At 34.2% G+C, this 14,436-nt stretch overlaps 1 protein-coding gene across 1 annotated transcript; it reads left to right on the top strand.

Annotated features, from left to right (window-relative positions):
* The first annotated feature begins 8,589 nt into the window (after positions 1-8,589).
* Positions 8,590-10,417, top strand: LOC110039248 (probable WRKY transcription factor 40). Its single transcript, XM_020744244.1, has 3 exons — positions 8,590-9,423; positions 9,509-9,625; positions 9,962-10,417. Exons 1-3 carry the CDS (start codon positions 9,028-9,030, stop codon positions 10,280-10,282), a joined length of 834 nt encoding a protein of 277 aa, XP_020599903.1. The 5' UTR covers positions 8,590-9,027; the 3' UTR covers positions 10,283-10,417.
* The last annotated feature ends 4,019 nt before the right edge of the window (positions 10,418-14,436 follow it).

Genomic DNA, 14,436 nt, shown 5'->3' with positions numbered 1-14,436 from the left:
TGTGGTGAAGGTCTTCATCCATAAACATGGTCGTCTCCCTTTAAATTACTAAACACCGACATTAATGGAAGGCTTAACACTTGGCTCATATGTCAACACGTATTGTCTACGAATAACATTAAATATCACGTTATCCACATTTCACACACACACAATATCGATTTCTTTTGAATATATGAATCCTCCCGTGTATGGGGTGTAGTACGTGAATATGTAGTGCACCTAGAAATGATTGGGGCTCGTCTAATAGCCTTGGGTAATTCCTTTGAATATATATTATAATGTGTCGCGTGACGTGACTCTTTGGTTGACAGCTACACCATCAGTCGGGAGTCCCCTGGGCCAAGGGTTCACGGGTTCGAACCCGCTTGAGTGCATATATCTTTCAGTGCGGGATCGAGTAGCTTGACACATGAGGATGGTTGGGGGGCTCGTATCATTGCCTCCAACCAATCTTTTCAATTAAAAAAAATATGATCATTAGCAAAGTTTACATGGAAATTTAATTAAACATAAATATTAGCATATATTAACTACTAATTTTAAATATCATACATAAATGATCCTTTACAACGTCCGAGTTTAAATATTTGTAAAATTTATATTTAAGAGATTTCTCACTAGAAAATATTCATTATTGACATGCAAGACTTGAAGGCATCTAAACTCTATTTAAAACGACATCTGCTAAGACTATTTGGTGTAGAAAGGAATCTATTATCATTCTTTTATAGATTTATGATGTCAAGGTGGTATAAACATAAATAATTAAATTTAGATGATAGATATATAAATATATCAGAAGTGTGTGATATGTATGTACATTTCCCTGTAAAGCAGTATCCGATAAACTTTTTTAACATATCGACTGTAATCCATGCTGCATTTACTAGGCAAGAGTTGACAGACAGCAGCTACCGCAATGAGCATGTCGGAAACACATAAGTTTTTTTAAGATATTGATTGTAATCCTTTTATTTTTTTAATTAAATAGAAAACAAACCATTTATTGATTTCGGGTTCTACCCCCAACATAAGTTATTCATGCCGTTTGGGATATCATTCGGAGCAAGTACAACTTAATGTACTTGCCCTGAAAGGAGATCCTAGTGGCAATTCAAAATCTTCAGTTTTAGAAGTTTGTTGTGTATACGATTACAATAATCTTAAGTTGTGTATGTATGTTTGTCAATCTAACATAACCCATGTAATTTTGTAGAAATAAACGTAGCACACATCCAACACAACTTCGAGTGCAAGGACAGCGATCACCTACAAAAGATGTTCAGTGATATTTGAAAATCACGGTAGCACCCCTTGTGGCTTGGAGAAAATATTTTTGCCCCACTACTCAGGGCTTAAGATTCTCCGGAGTACCAAAAAAAGATAGAGCAGACAAAGTAGAACTGACGCTTGGATTGCGGAGGCATGGAAGCCTCCAAGAACACTAGTGGGGCGCTTTCATACAGAATACAAGCAGAGGATGGTATGATTCTATTTCATCTTTAAATTTTAGTATAAATCAAATACATTCTAAGCATTTCATTACATTGATTGACTATGGAGTTAGGATGAGAGCCCGTCACTGTCAATGTACAAGAGTGCACACATAGGATGCAGTTTGACCAGTCGTAGATTGACGACATATTCTGGGCGGCCCAGGTAAATCTTTAGCTAAACTAGTTTGATGTTTTTTCATGATCTAAATGTACGTATTTAGAAGAGATTTCAATAGCTGAAAAAGAGCTGATCGGAGGCATTGGGCGATATTATGATTAGAGATCGTGATATGTTCGAGTATGACATGTTGAGGGCGGCTGCCTTAAGGAAGAATAAGGATCGAGTTTATGGGCTTGAGTCTCAGATGTTCGTCTAAGACGCTGACCCATTCACCAACACTTTTGCAGCTTCTACTTATAATGCATAAGAGGAGGTCTCCAACCATGTTGTCGTATTTGCTTCTAAGATGGAGACTTGTTTCGATTAGATGAGGTCGGAGCTAGAGGACAATATGGAGGCCAAGTTAAAGGCCGAGTTAGTTATTCTGACAGCAGGTGAAGCAATGGAAGAAGCCACCATTGGAGAAGGGGAATGATAATGATGAGAAAACAAAGGAGAATTAGCGAAGACTTTTTTCATTTTATTTGTAAATGATTTTGTTGGATCATATATTCTCTTATTAAATAGTTATTTATGTATGTCAAATTAAATATATTTCATTTATTTTATGTTTGATTAAATAATTCACTATTCGAATGTGATTTTAGTATGTCAATTGCTTGGATTGATAAGCTGTGTTGTAATTACTGTAAATTTTATGTGTGCTAATTACATGTGTGCAATCATAAATATCAAAGAGGGGTTTTTTTTAAGCTATAGGTTTCTGATGGATAGTCATTGATTTCGTGATGATTTATCATGTAATTATCAATAAAATCGATGGAATAAACCGTTGGTTATGTTACCATCATACTACCAACAGTCAATTGACGGATCTGCTTCAATAAAAAGTGATAGATAACCGATGGCCTCATCATCTATTAAAATATTGACACACACTGATGCATAACCAATGGATCATATTGCATCATAAAATGATGGTTATGACACTTTACCTATGGTTATCTATCGGTCATTTCCGAAGATTATCTTGTTAATGATCAGAAATTGACAACAACTAATGACTAGCCCATGCTCATTGAATTATTCAAAAATGACGATCAATGTGTGTTAAAAAACCTTTGGTAAATAAAAGCTATTGGATGTGTCGTCGGTTAATAAATTACTGACAAACATTTTACCTACAACTTTAAAACAATTGGTATCCCACCTGAAGTAATAATTGAAAGTTTATTCATTAATAACTAATGGAATGTGACCGTCAGAAGTTGGCTAACTTCCGGTAGTAGACAAGAATGGAATTTAAAAAAAAAGAGAAGCATTTAAGTAATCATCCAAGGTGGTTATCGTATAGTTATGTTAGTTATGAAAACATGTAAGTATAAGTCATTTTTAAGAGGAAAAGACAAGGAATATGATGGTTCAAACCATTTTGAAAAAGGGTGTCTCGCTCAAGCTATGAGCATTTGATGTGGCTAAGTGATTAGGGAGGTGATTATAAGGTGGTTACGAGATAGTTATGAGTGATTATGTCTAAATAAAAGTATACATCATTTTGAAGAGGACAATACATGAAATTTAATGGTTTAAACTATTTCAGAAATAGACCCTTGCACAAGTTTTTAGTGTTTGAAGTGCATGGCTAGTTGTGAGGTGGTTAAAATGTAGTTGGGAGTTGGTTTTGGCCTGATTATCATGATTATCAATGGCTCGTTGGGCCTCCAAATGGAGTCACAATTAAGCGTATGACTCATTTGAAAGGTCTAGATGATATAGACATAATGGAAAAATCCATTTTAAAAATAATGACTCGTTGAACAATTTTTATGTAGAACCATTTTTGTTGGTGGAAACCTAAAGTGTACAATTTTACATAAAACGGTGTCCGATGATCACTAATTCGATTTTCATGATTTTTCATATGTGATTATGAAGATCATGCAACTTACATAATGTAATTTTTACCAATGGATTAACCTGTGGAAAATGATAGTCTTAGGGATTACAATGATGATCGTTATTCATGAAAATTTAACTTGAAGATTTTTACATAAAAATAATTATAGACGGTCGTCGAACTTATTTTTATGGTATTTATAAGTAATAAGAAGCATCGTGCAACTTTCAAAATGAATACTTAAGTTCAACAATCATCTTGGGAGAGAAAATAATAATCTCAAGGTTTTAGTGATTAAAGCTATTTTTAAAGTTATCCTTGAATTTGATTAAAATTATTTGTGCTTAAAAATTATTTTCATTTATTTTGATTTTTATCAAGTTAAAAATTTTATTTTCTCAAGTTAGGGTTTACTCAAGACTAAGCTCAGATGAAGTCAAGTTAAGCATAAACCGGGAAAATAAGATTGATAAAAAATAAGGTCAACAAGGCTAAACGACGATATTCAAAATATGAAAAAGAATTTTATGTTATCATTCAATCCTTGAGACATGGAGTCATTACCTTTTGCATAAGGATTTCAATCGTAACTCATATCATCATTCTTTCCAATCCAATAATACTCAACAAAAATTAAGCCATAGACATGCTAAATGGGTGGAATTCTATCAAGATTATTATTTTGTTTTCAAGCATATACCTATAATTGAAAATAAACATGTTGATGTCTTACCTAGGGTGACTTTAACTATAAGCTCTCTAGAACTAAAAATTTCAGGATTTAATTGGATCAAAGTTGAGTACCCTATGTGCCATAATTTTAATCAAATTTATTTATATAATATAAATAAACCTTGTTCCAAGGAATATTTTCTATTATAAATGGATATCTATTTAACGGAAAAAAATTTTGTATTCCTAGAACGTCACTTAAATAATTTTTAATCTCTGAGCTGTTTTTTGGAGGAATAGTTGGATATTTTGGAAATTATAAGACCTTCTTTTTAATAAAAAAGAAGTCAATTTTTTTTTGCCTTAATTTAATTTACAAGTTAAAAACTTAGTAGCCTAATGTTTGTCTTGTAAAAAAACTAAAACTATAAACAAAAATCTGGTCAATATGTTGCATTACTGGCACCTTATTGGCCTTGGTAAGATCTCTTTGTGGATTTTATCTTAGTATTACCTCACACAACTTGAGAACGAGATAGCATATTTGTCATAGTTGATTCTTCCTCAATGATGGCCTATTTCTTGTCATGCTTTAAACCAATGATGTTTTTTCATATTGCTAGATTATTCCTTAAAGAAATTGTACATATACATGGCCTACCTTTAACCATTGTGTCCGACCGTGATGTTTGAGTTGCTTCATATTTTTGGAAAACTCTTCGAAAATTATTAGGCACAAAATTAAAAATTTTAACTGCCTTTCATCCTCAAACATATGACCAAACTGTGGTAGTTAATCAAACCTAAGTAATCTCTTAAGATGTATTGTAGAAAAGAGTAGAGGAAATTGGTACTTGCAGTTATATATCTTTGAATTTGCATATTATAGTAATATTTTAGGAAAACAAAGACATCACCTTTTGAAATTGTTCATGACTAAAATCCCAAATGACCCATTGATATAGCTGACCTCCCCACCTCATGCATTCTCTAATTATGCATTTTATTTTCCAAAAATTTTCAAACCCTCCATGAAACCATAAGAAAGCAAATTACTTTAAAGAAGGAGACTATGTTCTGATTCACATTCACCCCCAGTGTTATCACACCATTATGTTTAAAAAATTACGTAAGAGCTTCTGGGCTCTTTAAAATTCTTAGGAAAATTGGATCTAATGCTTATCGCCATGATTTGTCTGTCTATATGATAGTACATCATGTTATTAATATTGAAAACATTCTATAATATGAATGAGTAAGCAAACCTCCACTTATTCAGATTAACTTTTTGGCAGGAGATCTAGTTCCACATGTGAAAAATCCCCCTTCCCTTGAAGTTGAATGTATCATTACTGATGAAGCAGCTATTGAGCACGATTTTCTAGTTCATTAGAAGAATATACTACCCATCGAAGACACATGGTTGACCCACATTGATTTGGAACTCTAGCCTAATAATTAGTAAAAGACCTCATAGATTTAAACTCTACCGAGAAGAGTTAAATTGGGCATGAGGGAGTTGATGTAGCACATCTTTAAATAAAGCCAAAGGCCCACTTGCAAGAGCCTTAGCAAGAGCAAAAAAAAGTGCCTAATTATGAGCCCATCACAAGAGTCCTATTAAGAAAAAATATTTAAATTTATATTTTATTATTTATATTTAAATTTTAGTTTATAGAATGTTTTAATTTTTAAACTTGAAGGATTTTATGCGTGGTCATAAAAATAATAAATCAGGAAGGTGATTAGCACCTTCCTCCATTAATGGTCACCTATCACCCTTCAATATTTTCTCCTCCTTTTATTGAATTTTTATCATTTTAATTCCTATAAATAGAATTGATATGTAATGCTTTGGATAAGTTGTTGAATGAAATATTTGAGAGAGAATTTTCTCTCTTGTTGCTTGGTGCTTGGTGGCTTTAAGTGTTATCTTTTTTTTTTTTTTTTGGTGAGATTAGATATTTATCTTTTCCTTTTTATTCATGTTATTCATTAATACTCCATGACATTTGCTCCTAAGCTTTTCACCACTCTTAATCCATATCGTAAGCTTATTATAATATTAATAAACCAGCAACCAAAGCCTCACAACCATTCCAAATCTCTTTTCATAGCCCCTGACTAATTAAGAGCATATTAAGGCTTAGTCTTACACCCTAACCCTCAATAACATTGTAAACCTATCCAATAACACCCATATAGTCCAAATAATAAGTAGACATTCTAATATAACCTTAAAAATCATTTATAGCCATTTACCTAATCTTAAGCCAGTTTCATAAAGAGATGCTTCAAATCAGCCAGCCTAATTTAGACTAATCTTGATATTTTAGCTACCATTCCCTCTTAAATCTTTCAACATTCCACCAAAACCTCCACCACATCACATCTTTAGACCTAACACCAAACATAAATACAAACTTTTAGTACTTTATCTCATCAAATGGCCACCCAACTCCATTATTAATAACCTCAGTAGCTTTTTTGAGAGGAACAAACAAATGACTAACCACCTATAAAGAGCTTTTAAAGGATCGACAAATTATTGATATTTGGTCAAGGAGGAGACAAGATGGACCTCACTAAGAATGATTCAAAGAGAATTATTAGTGGGCTTATGTAAACATATTTATAATATGTATTTTGATATGTATAAAAATGTATATCTATATGAGATTGTAATTGTTAATAATAATAATAATAACAATATGAATATGTAGAACTCTTTCCAAATATTTATAATCTTTATATCTTTCAAATATGTGTCAAATTTAGAATGATCCTTATATATCCATAGTGTAGGTTAAGTTTATGTAAAAATATTTCACTTGAAAAAAAATGATATGATATTGACACAAGCACATACCAAAAGTAAAAGTTAATCAACAAAAAGAGCGGGTAATATAACAAACTGGCTTATTTAAATGAGCATGCCTAAGTCATGACAAAATTTAATTAAGAGAAACATGACTGAGTCTTAAAGAATCCTAAAAGGAAGGTGCCAAATCAAGAGTATTAAGTTCAAGAAAGCTTGACTTTATGTGGTAGTGATTTAATCAAAAGTGTTTGATTAAGTTAATGATATACCTAGCTAAAAGTTAATAATGAGATAGACTTGGTTAAAAGAGTTAGTCTGATTAAAGAAAAAATATATTGAAAAAAATATGAATAGATAAAGATTAATAAAATAAAAAATATGAATATGAAAATAATAAATTATATCAAAAGAACTTAACAAGTATATGATAATTTCTCATTAAAAAAGAATGACTATGACAAAGAGTAGCATATGCATGAAAATATTAAGATTTAACTTAGTTAAAAGAGTGTAAACATCCAAATAATTTCTTACTTAAAAAGAATAATTAAGCAAGTAGAAAGCACATTCAAAAGAATATAAATATACTGTGCAAAATTTAAGCCGAAAGAAAGTGGCTAAGAAGGAAGTATAACAAGTGTGCATAACATAACAATCAAACAATTAAGACACCATTCAATTAATGAATTCATGCAAACGATGCAATGGGGTAAATTGAATGTTATTTGAAAGCATCTTAAAAGATATATGACTTACAATGATACTAAGCTTAAAGAGAAAAATGATAAATCACAATATAATATTATATAGGATATTCTCCTACTAATAACTCATCAATATTAGCAAATTAACTAATGCAATCAAAAGGGGTTAGTGTATGGCTTAACCCATACCAATCATTCCCTACCACATGTAAGAAGGTAAAATTTATATCAATTGTGATAAATAGTTAAAGTGCGGTGCGAAGACCATATGATTCTAGAGTCATCTTTGAATACAAGTGCAAGTTGCTGAATTCATATAACCAAAGAACATATGATGCCAAAAGATTGGCCAACTCAAGTTGACAAAAAAAATGTTCAAGATATTACACAATTGTACATAATATTCTATGTAAAAAAAATGTTATCAAACAGATGAGTCAAATCAAATAAATGTTAATTTTGATAATTTTGAATTTTGTTAAGATAAAAATTGAAATCTACAAGAAAAAACCCAAAATTGATAAATATAAAAATCATAATATTCAACTTATGGATACTTGAAATTGAAACTAATGTTTGGGAATTGAAAATTGATGTTGTGAATATTAAAATTTTTAAAATTTAATTCAAAATGTTTGTCATGTCAATCCTTTTTTTCCCCTTAATTCCATGATAAAGCCTCGGGCCATAAAAATGTGAAATGTAAAATTTATGGGCTAGATTTGTACATATAAATGAATTAGATGGTTGTATATAAATGCCCCTTTATAATATGGACTATTTTGCAATTTCATCCACTTGAAGTCGGTTCCACATGACTTTCTCCTGACCGACTTTTCAGAAAGGCTTGATACCTCGTTTACAAGTTCTTATTCCCTCCAAGGTCCCCAAAAGCCGGACCGCTCTGATTCGCTCCCAAAAATCACGCTTTGCATGCGCCGAACCTCATCCCTACCCCCGAGACCACGACTCAAGCGTGCCGGCCCAGAAACAGCCAAAGTCAAGCATACTTCCCAGCTCCCTCCTCCCACCCTACGTCCCTTTTTTTCTCCGTACCTTCCTTTCTCCTCCACTAGAACACAGTCCTTGACCAAGAATTCAAAACGCCTTCCTTGAAAGACCTATTAGTCCTTCCTGTCGTCCCCCCTTCCCGCAAAACTATTCCTTTCTTCCTTTAGTCATCTTCCTCCACCTCCCCATACCACCCAAAACTGCATTAAAGAAACATATCCTACTTTCTTCCCAGTCTTCCCCAATTCTATATATATTCTTTTTTTCCCTCATCCCACCAACAAAAAGCTCGAGTCTTGATCATGGAGTCCCATTCCCTCTGCCTCGACCTCACCATCGGTTTTCCCAACCACAGCATTGTGCAAGAGCCAAGCGCTCATGCGTGCCTGCAGGAGGAGCTCAAGCGTGTTACCGAGGAGAACAGGAAGCTTACATCGATGCTCGCCGACATGTGCGAAAGCTATGACGAACTTCGAGCTCGGATGATGGACATGATTGGATCCACCGCCGAGCTAGCGTCCTCCGACGGAGCGCGGTCTGGTTCCCCAACGCCGGCGAAACGTAAGAGCTGTGAGAATGCCAGCAACGCGGCCAACAGCGTTTCGAGTGGGTGCTCTTTTAAGAAGGCGAAGGAAGAAGTATCTAAGCCGAAGATCTCGAAGCTGTACGCTAGAACAGATCCATCTGATTCAGGCCTGGTATGTGCGTTGTGTTTTTTTGTTCTAATTTTCTTTATTTTTTTTGGTTGGAGATGGATTTTGAGATTAGATGGGATATGTGCAGGTGGTGAGGGACGGATATCAATGGAGAAAGTATGGACAGAAGGTTACGAAGGATAATCCATGCCCGAGAGCTTATTACAGATGTTCGTTTGCTCCCATTTGCCCTGTAAAGAAGAAGGTGCAGATTCTAATCCAAAACTAACAACTTTATCATTCCTGATTCATTCTTTTGATTTTATCGTTAGAATATTTTGATTTATAGAATATAATTAATTATCTTGATGATGATTTTATAAATCAGAAATACTGCACTGGCTTCAGACTGCTCTTCTAGATTTATTAATTGCAATAAATTTTAATTAAAAAATAAAACTTTTTGTAATATCACTATTAATAAACTTTAAAAAATTAAAAATGATCAAATTTTAAACCTTTATGCCGTATTTTTTTAGTAGTTTTAGCTGAAAACTCGATTGATTTTATTTACTAAATTAAATTTGATTTGCTGAACCAGGTGCAGAGGAGTACTGATGATCAGGGCATTCTAGTAGCCACTTACGAAGGGGAGCACAACCATCATCAGCCGTCTCCGGCTGACGTGCAAAACGCTATTAGCCGGAGAACCGCCGAGCCGGCGGATGGTTTCGGAGCTGCCGGAGATTTGGCGAAGAAGGATAGCAGGACAGAAGGAGTGGAAGCGCAGCAAGCAGAGCAGAGTGAAAGACTTGTGAAGAGCATGGCTTCATCGCTGACAACAGATCCAAACTTCACGGCAATTATGACGGCGGCGATCTCCGGAAGGTTATTTGCCATTCCCACACCGCAGGGGAAGTGAGAGTATCTTGTCATGCTTTATTTTTGGTTTCTTGATCATATAGATATAGATATTGATAAAGGTTCCATTCTTACATTTCAATCTTCTTTTGATCAACAAAATGTTGAAATTTGGTTTATTTAGACATGTATTAAAAATCGCAATTTTATGCATCCAGTTGCCTAATGTTAATATATATATATATATATAGACACACACACACATATATACATATACACATATATAATTCTTGCTCCATTTAAATAAAATTTTGTGATTTGCGTTGAAATAAGCACATTGTATGTATGTTATGGGGAATCATGTTGGATGCCGGATGTCATCTCTATGGAGACTTTTTAGCATTTTGTTATAATGTTATTGTAAGGATCATTTCAATAGAGTGAAAAAGAAAAATGAATATTAAATTGACGTGCCATAATTTTTAGATAATGGAAAATTAGGATAGAGGAGAAGCACTAAGGAGAACTGAATAAATTCATTTTGATTAATGTCTAATAGTCACAATTTGAACCTATATGTAGACTTGCAAAGACTTATTATATTACAATGATTACCGAATAAGTATGCATTAGCTCATGACTATAATGATCCATAGTGATGCATGACTCAAGCTCAAATTATTCATTACAATTATTTTTAACCCTATCATTTCCTTTACCTTTAAAACAATTCTTTCCCTCAAATTGGAACTTTAAGCAAGTTAAATGAAGTCTACGTAATAAATTAATATCATATAATATAGCTAGAATATTAGCTCATATGTGGGAAATGAGTGACACTGTAGCCATACTTCCTCCTAGCAACCCATTGTAAGTAACATAGATGGTGGCGATTTATGTACCCACTCTTTGTTCCCTGTAATTGTTCTAATGTGGATGGAGTATCTTTGATATGCTAGGATCTTTATGAAACAAATTTTGAAAGAGCACTAAATTTGTTAGTTGATCAAAAGATGATTCTTTGATTGTTATTTGAGCCAAAATATGATTATGAGCAATTAGTTGCATTTAGCTAATGGTCATAGTGCATTGCAATGCTCCTACCATCCACACATTAAAAAATTATGTACAACAACCTAAAGCTTAATGTTGCATAGTTGTGCTACTCATCTACATCAATTTAATATGCCATAATCAAGTTATGCTCAAATTTTGCTTTAAGATTAGTCATATTTAGATTTATATCAAATGAAAATTTTCAAAATAAACAAACTTTTTTTTAATTATGTTGATTCTGTTTGACATTGTAGTTGTTGCAAGTTGTATCGATTATCAGGGTAACAAATGAACTTCTACAAGTAGTTGGACTAATAAATTTTTGGTGAAAGTCAGGCTAGATTGGTGGAACCCTTAATAAATACTCCAGTTAAAGTAAACACATCTTATTGCTGAAAAAAGGAGAAAGCATTTATTAAAGGCCCGAAAATCAAGCTAAGAACATAATTCTTTTAATCGTCTTCTCGGTCTCTTAACATCATTATTTGTTTTCCCTTTCTTCCACACATATTCTAACCTGCTACTGTTTCCCCTTCTTATAGAAGAATCCCCAGAGATGGATTGACCTTTTGCTACAGTAAAAAAATGATAGTAATTTTTGGTAAAAATGCGTGTTGGAAAATGATGGCAGAGGCGAGCTATGCTTCCATGGTATGCCACGCTATACTAGCTGTGGAGACTAGATTGTTCTCCCCTCCCCTCCCCTCAAACTGAGAGTGTTTGGCTTGGAGGGTCGGTTTGAAGAGTAGAGTGTGGAGGGTCAATTTGGTAAAGATGTCTGATATTTGGCCTTGGGACATATTGTGATTGAGAATGATTTCAAATTGTTGTATGTGGTCCTTGAAGAAGTGATAGTCCACTTCAATGTGCTTTGTTCTTGCATGAAAAACAAGCTTATGTGCTAGAGCAATTACTAAAGTGTTGTTGCTAAAGTGAGGAGTTAGTGGGAGTTGAGTTTGTAGCACCTCAAGTAGTAGACATCGAAGCTAGTAAATATATGTTGTCACTGAGGCCATAACTATATTTTCTACGTTGGTGAAGGAGCAGGCTATGGTTAGTTGTTTTTTTCGTGAAATTGTTCCCTCTCCCGTTTGTTGGTGAACCGCTCCCGCCAACTCCCGCGAACGTTCACGAATCGTCGCGCCTTGCTTCCTGTTCGTGATAAAAGGCATCGCACGCACGACTCTCCTTTAAGTTTTGAAGCACGGTCTTTTGTTCTTCTTCCTACTTCCATGGAACAGTGGAAGGACTTCCACGGGAGAGTGGAAGAGAAGTGCAAGCATTAGTTCCTTACGACAGAAGAAGAAGAAGAAGATTGTTCTCCCTTGACTTCTTCTTGGTGTCTTGTGGCAGAAGACAAATTGGGTTTATTTCTCTTATTAGTTTATCTTTTTTGGTGTATTTTGGTGTAGAGAGAGAAGAAGAGAGAGCAACAAAGTGAGAGATTCCTCTTGTAAGTCGAGACGATCGACTGATGTAAATTCTTTAAGTATTAAAATCCTCTGCAACTTCGTGGACGTAGGCAATTTGCCGAACCATGTAAATCTATGTGTTCTGCTGTGTTACTGTTTTCTGGTGTGAATTTTCTTGTTCTATTTTTTTTTCATCCAAGATCCTTCTTCTATTATATATATATATATATATATATATATATATATACCACAACAGATGTGTATATATACCACAACAGATGTCTTGTAGGTTTAGTATGTTGAGGGGTTTGAGGGATTTGGTTTTTATGAGGGTGGTCATATGATGTTTTTTATTAGGGGGTGGTGGTTGGTTGGTTGATAGATTCAGGTATTCTTGTTTGGGATGCCTCTATTTAGTTCAATGTGGTATGAGAAGAGGACTGCTTTTGTGGGAGTGGCTGTTGTTGTGAGGTGTGCGATATGTTGAGGGTGGATGTTGGAACGAGAAGGGAGGGGGTGGGTTGCTCTATGTGGGTGTTGAGTTTTATGAGAGGTGAGAGGTGTTAATTGTGCTTCAATGAATGTAACATGTCTGGAATGAATGAGTTTATGGTTGTGAAAGTCACAACATTTGTATCCTTGATATTGGGGGTGATACCCCAGGCAAATGCATAGTAGGGCTTTGGATTCAATTCTATCGTGTATTTTAGGTTGTTGGCAAGGATAGCAGGCACAACCAAAGGTGCGCAACTGATCATATTTTGGTTTGGTTTGATAGAGTAGTTCATGAGGTGTTTAGTTGTGTTGGAGGAAAGAAAATTTATTAGATAAATGGTAGTTAAAATAGCATCTAGCTAGAGTTTTTGTGGTTGATAAGCATGATTGAGAAGCGTTCTAATTGTCTTAATGATATGTCTATATTTCTTTTTGGCTAGGCCATTTTGCTCGTGTGTGTGGGTAGAAAATTTAATGTTTAATTCCATCTTGTTGGAGGTATGCTTTGAGGAGGTGTGATGTAAATTCTCCCCCTCCATCAGTTCAGAGAATTTTAATTTTCTTATTAAAATGAGTAGAGAGGAGTTTGTGAAAGTGAATAAAGTCATGGAATGTTTCTGATTTGTTATACATTGGAAATATCCAATAGTAACGAGAATGAGCATCAATAAACGATATATACTATTTGTAACCATTTGTAGAGGGAACTGAAAAGGGGCACCATACATCTAAATGTGTAAGTTCTAACAGATTGTAACTAGAATTGCTTTTTGGAAAAAAAACCAATCTATGACTCTTGTTTTGTAAACAAGAAGAACATGGTGGGTTAGAGTTTGTTAGACTGGTGTTGGTGCGTGTCCTTGATAGTTGTTGCAGAATTCTATATTGTGGTGTCCAAGTTGCTGATGCTAGTTTGGTTGAGATGTGGAGCAAGTGAAAGCATTGGTTGTTTACAGGCTCTGTTTAACTAGACCTGAAAGAAGGGTCTTCTGTTTGGTCTGGTCTTGTATATATAAATGATAGGCATCAAAGTATAGAATACATTTATTGTCTTGTGGTAGTTTTTTAACAGAAATGAGGTTATGAGAGCAATGTGGTAAGTGATGAAGTAAGGGCAGATATAGCTTATTGCTCGGGATGGAGAGGATGGCTGAGCTTTTGTGATAGATGTTGGAGGTTTGTTCCTTGCCTACTATGACTTGTGTGTTGCCTTGATAAGGGTTGGGATGGTGAAGGTTTTCCAGATGGGGAG

The sequence above is a fragment of the Phalaenopsis equestris genome, unplaced genomic scaffold, assembly GCF_001263595.1.
Source record: "Phalaenopsis equestris unplaced genomic scaffold, ASM126359v1 Scaffold235930, whole genome shotgun sequence".
In the NCBI taxonomy this organism is placed as follows: Eukaryota; Viridiplantae; Streptophyta; class Magnoliopsida; order Asparagales; family Orchidaceae; genus Phalaenopsis; species Phalaenopsis equestris.
This window is presented reverse-complemented; position numbering and strand designations above follow the sequence as displayed.

What these genes read in the sequence shown, in the direction of transcription:
- LOC110039248 (XM_020744244.1), top strand. Translation starts at nt 9,028, where the DNA reads ATGGAGTCCCATTCCCTCTGCCTCGACCTCACCATCGGTTTTCCCAAC. An exon ending in ATCCATCTGATTCAGGCCTG is followed by an intron (nt 9,424 to 9,508) that starts GTATGTGCGTTG and finishes GGATATGTGCAG; the next exon opens with GTGGTGAGGGACGGATATCA. An exon ending in TTTGCCCTGTAAAGAAGAAG is followed by an intron (nt 9,626 to 9,961) that starts GTGCAGATTCTA and finishes TTGCTGAACCAG; the next exon opens with GTGCAGAGGAGTACTGATGA.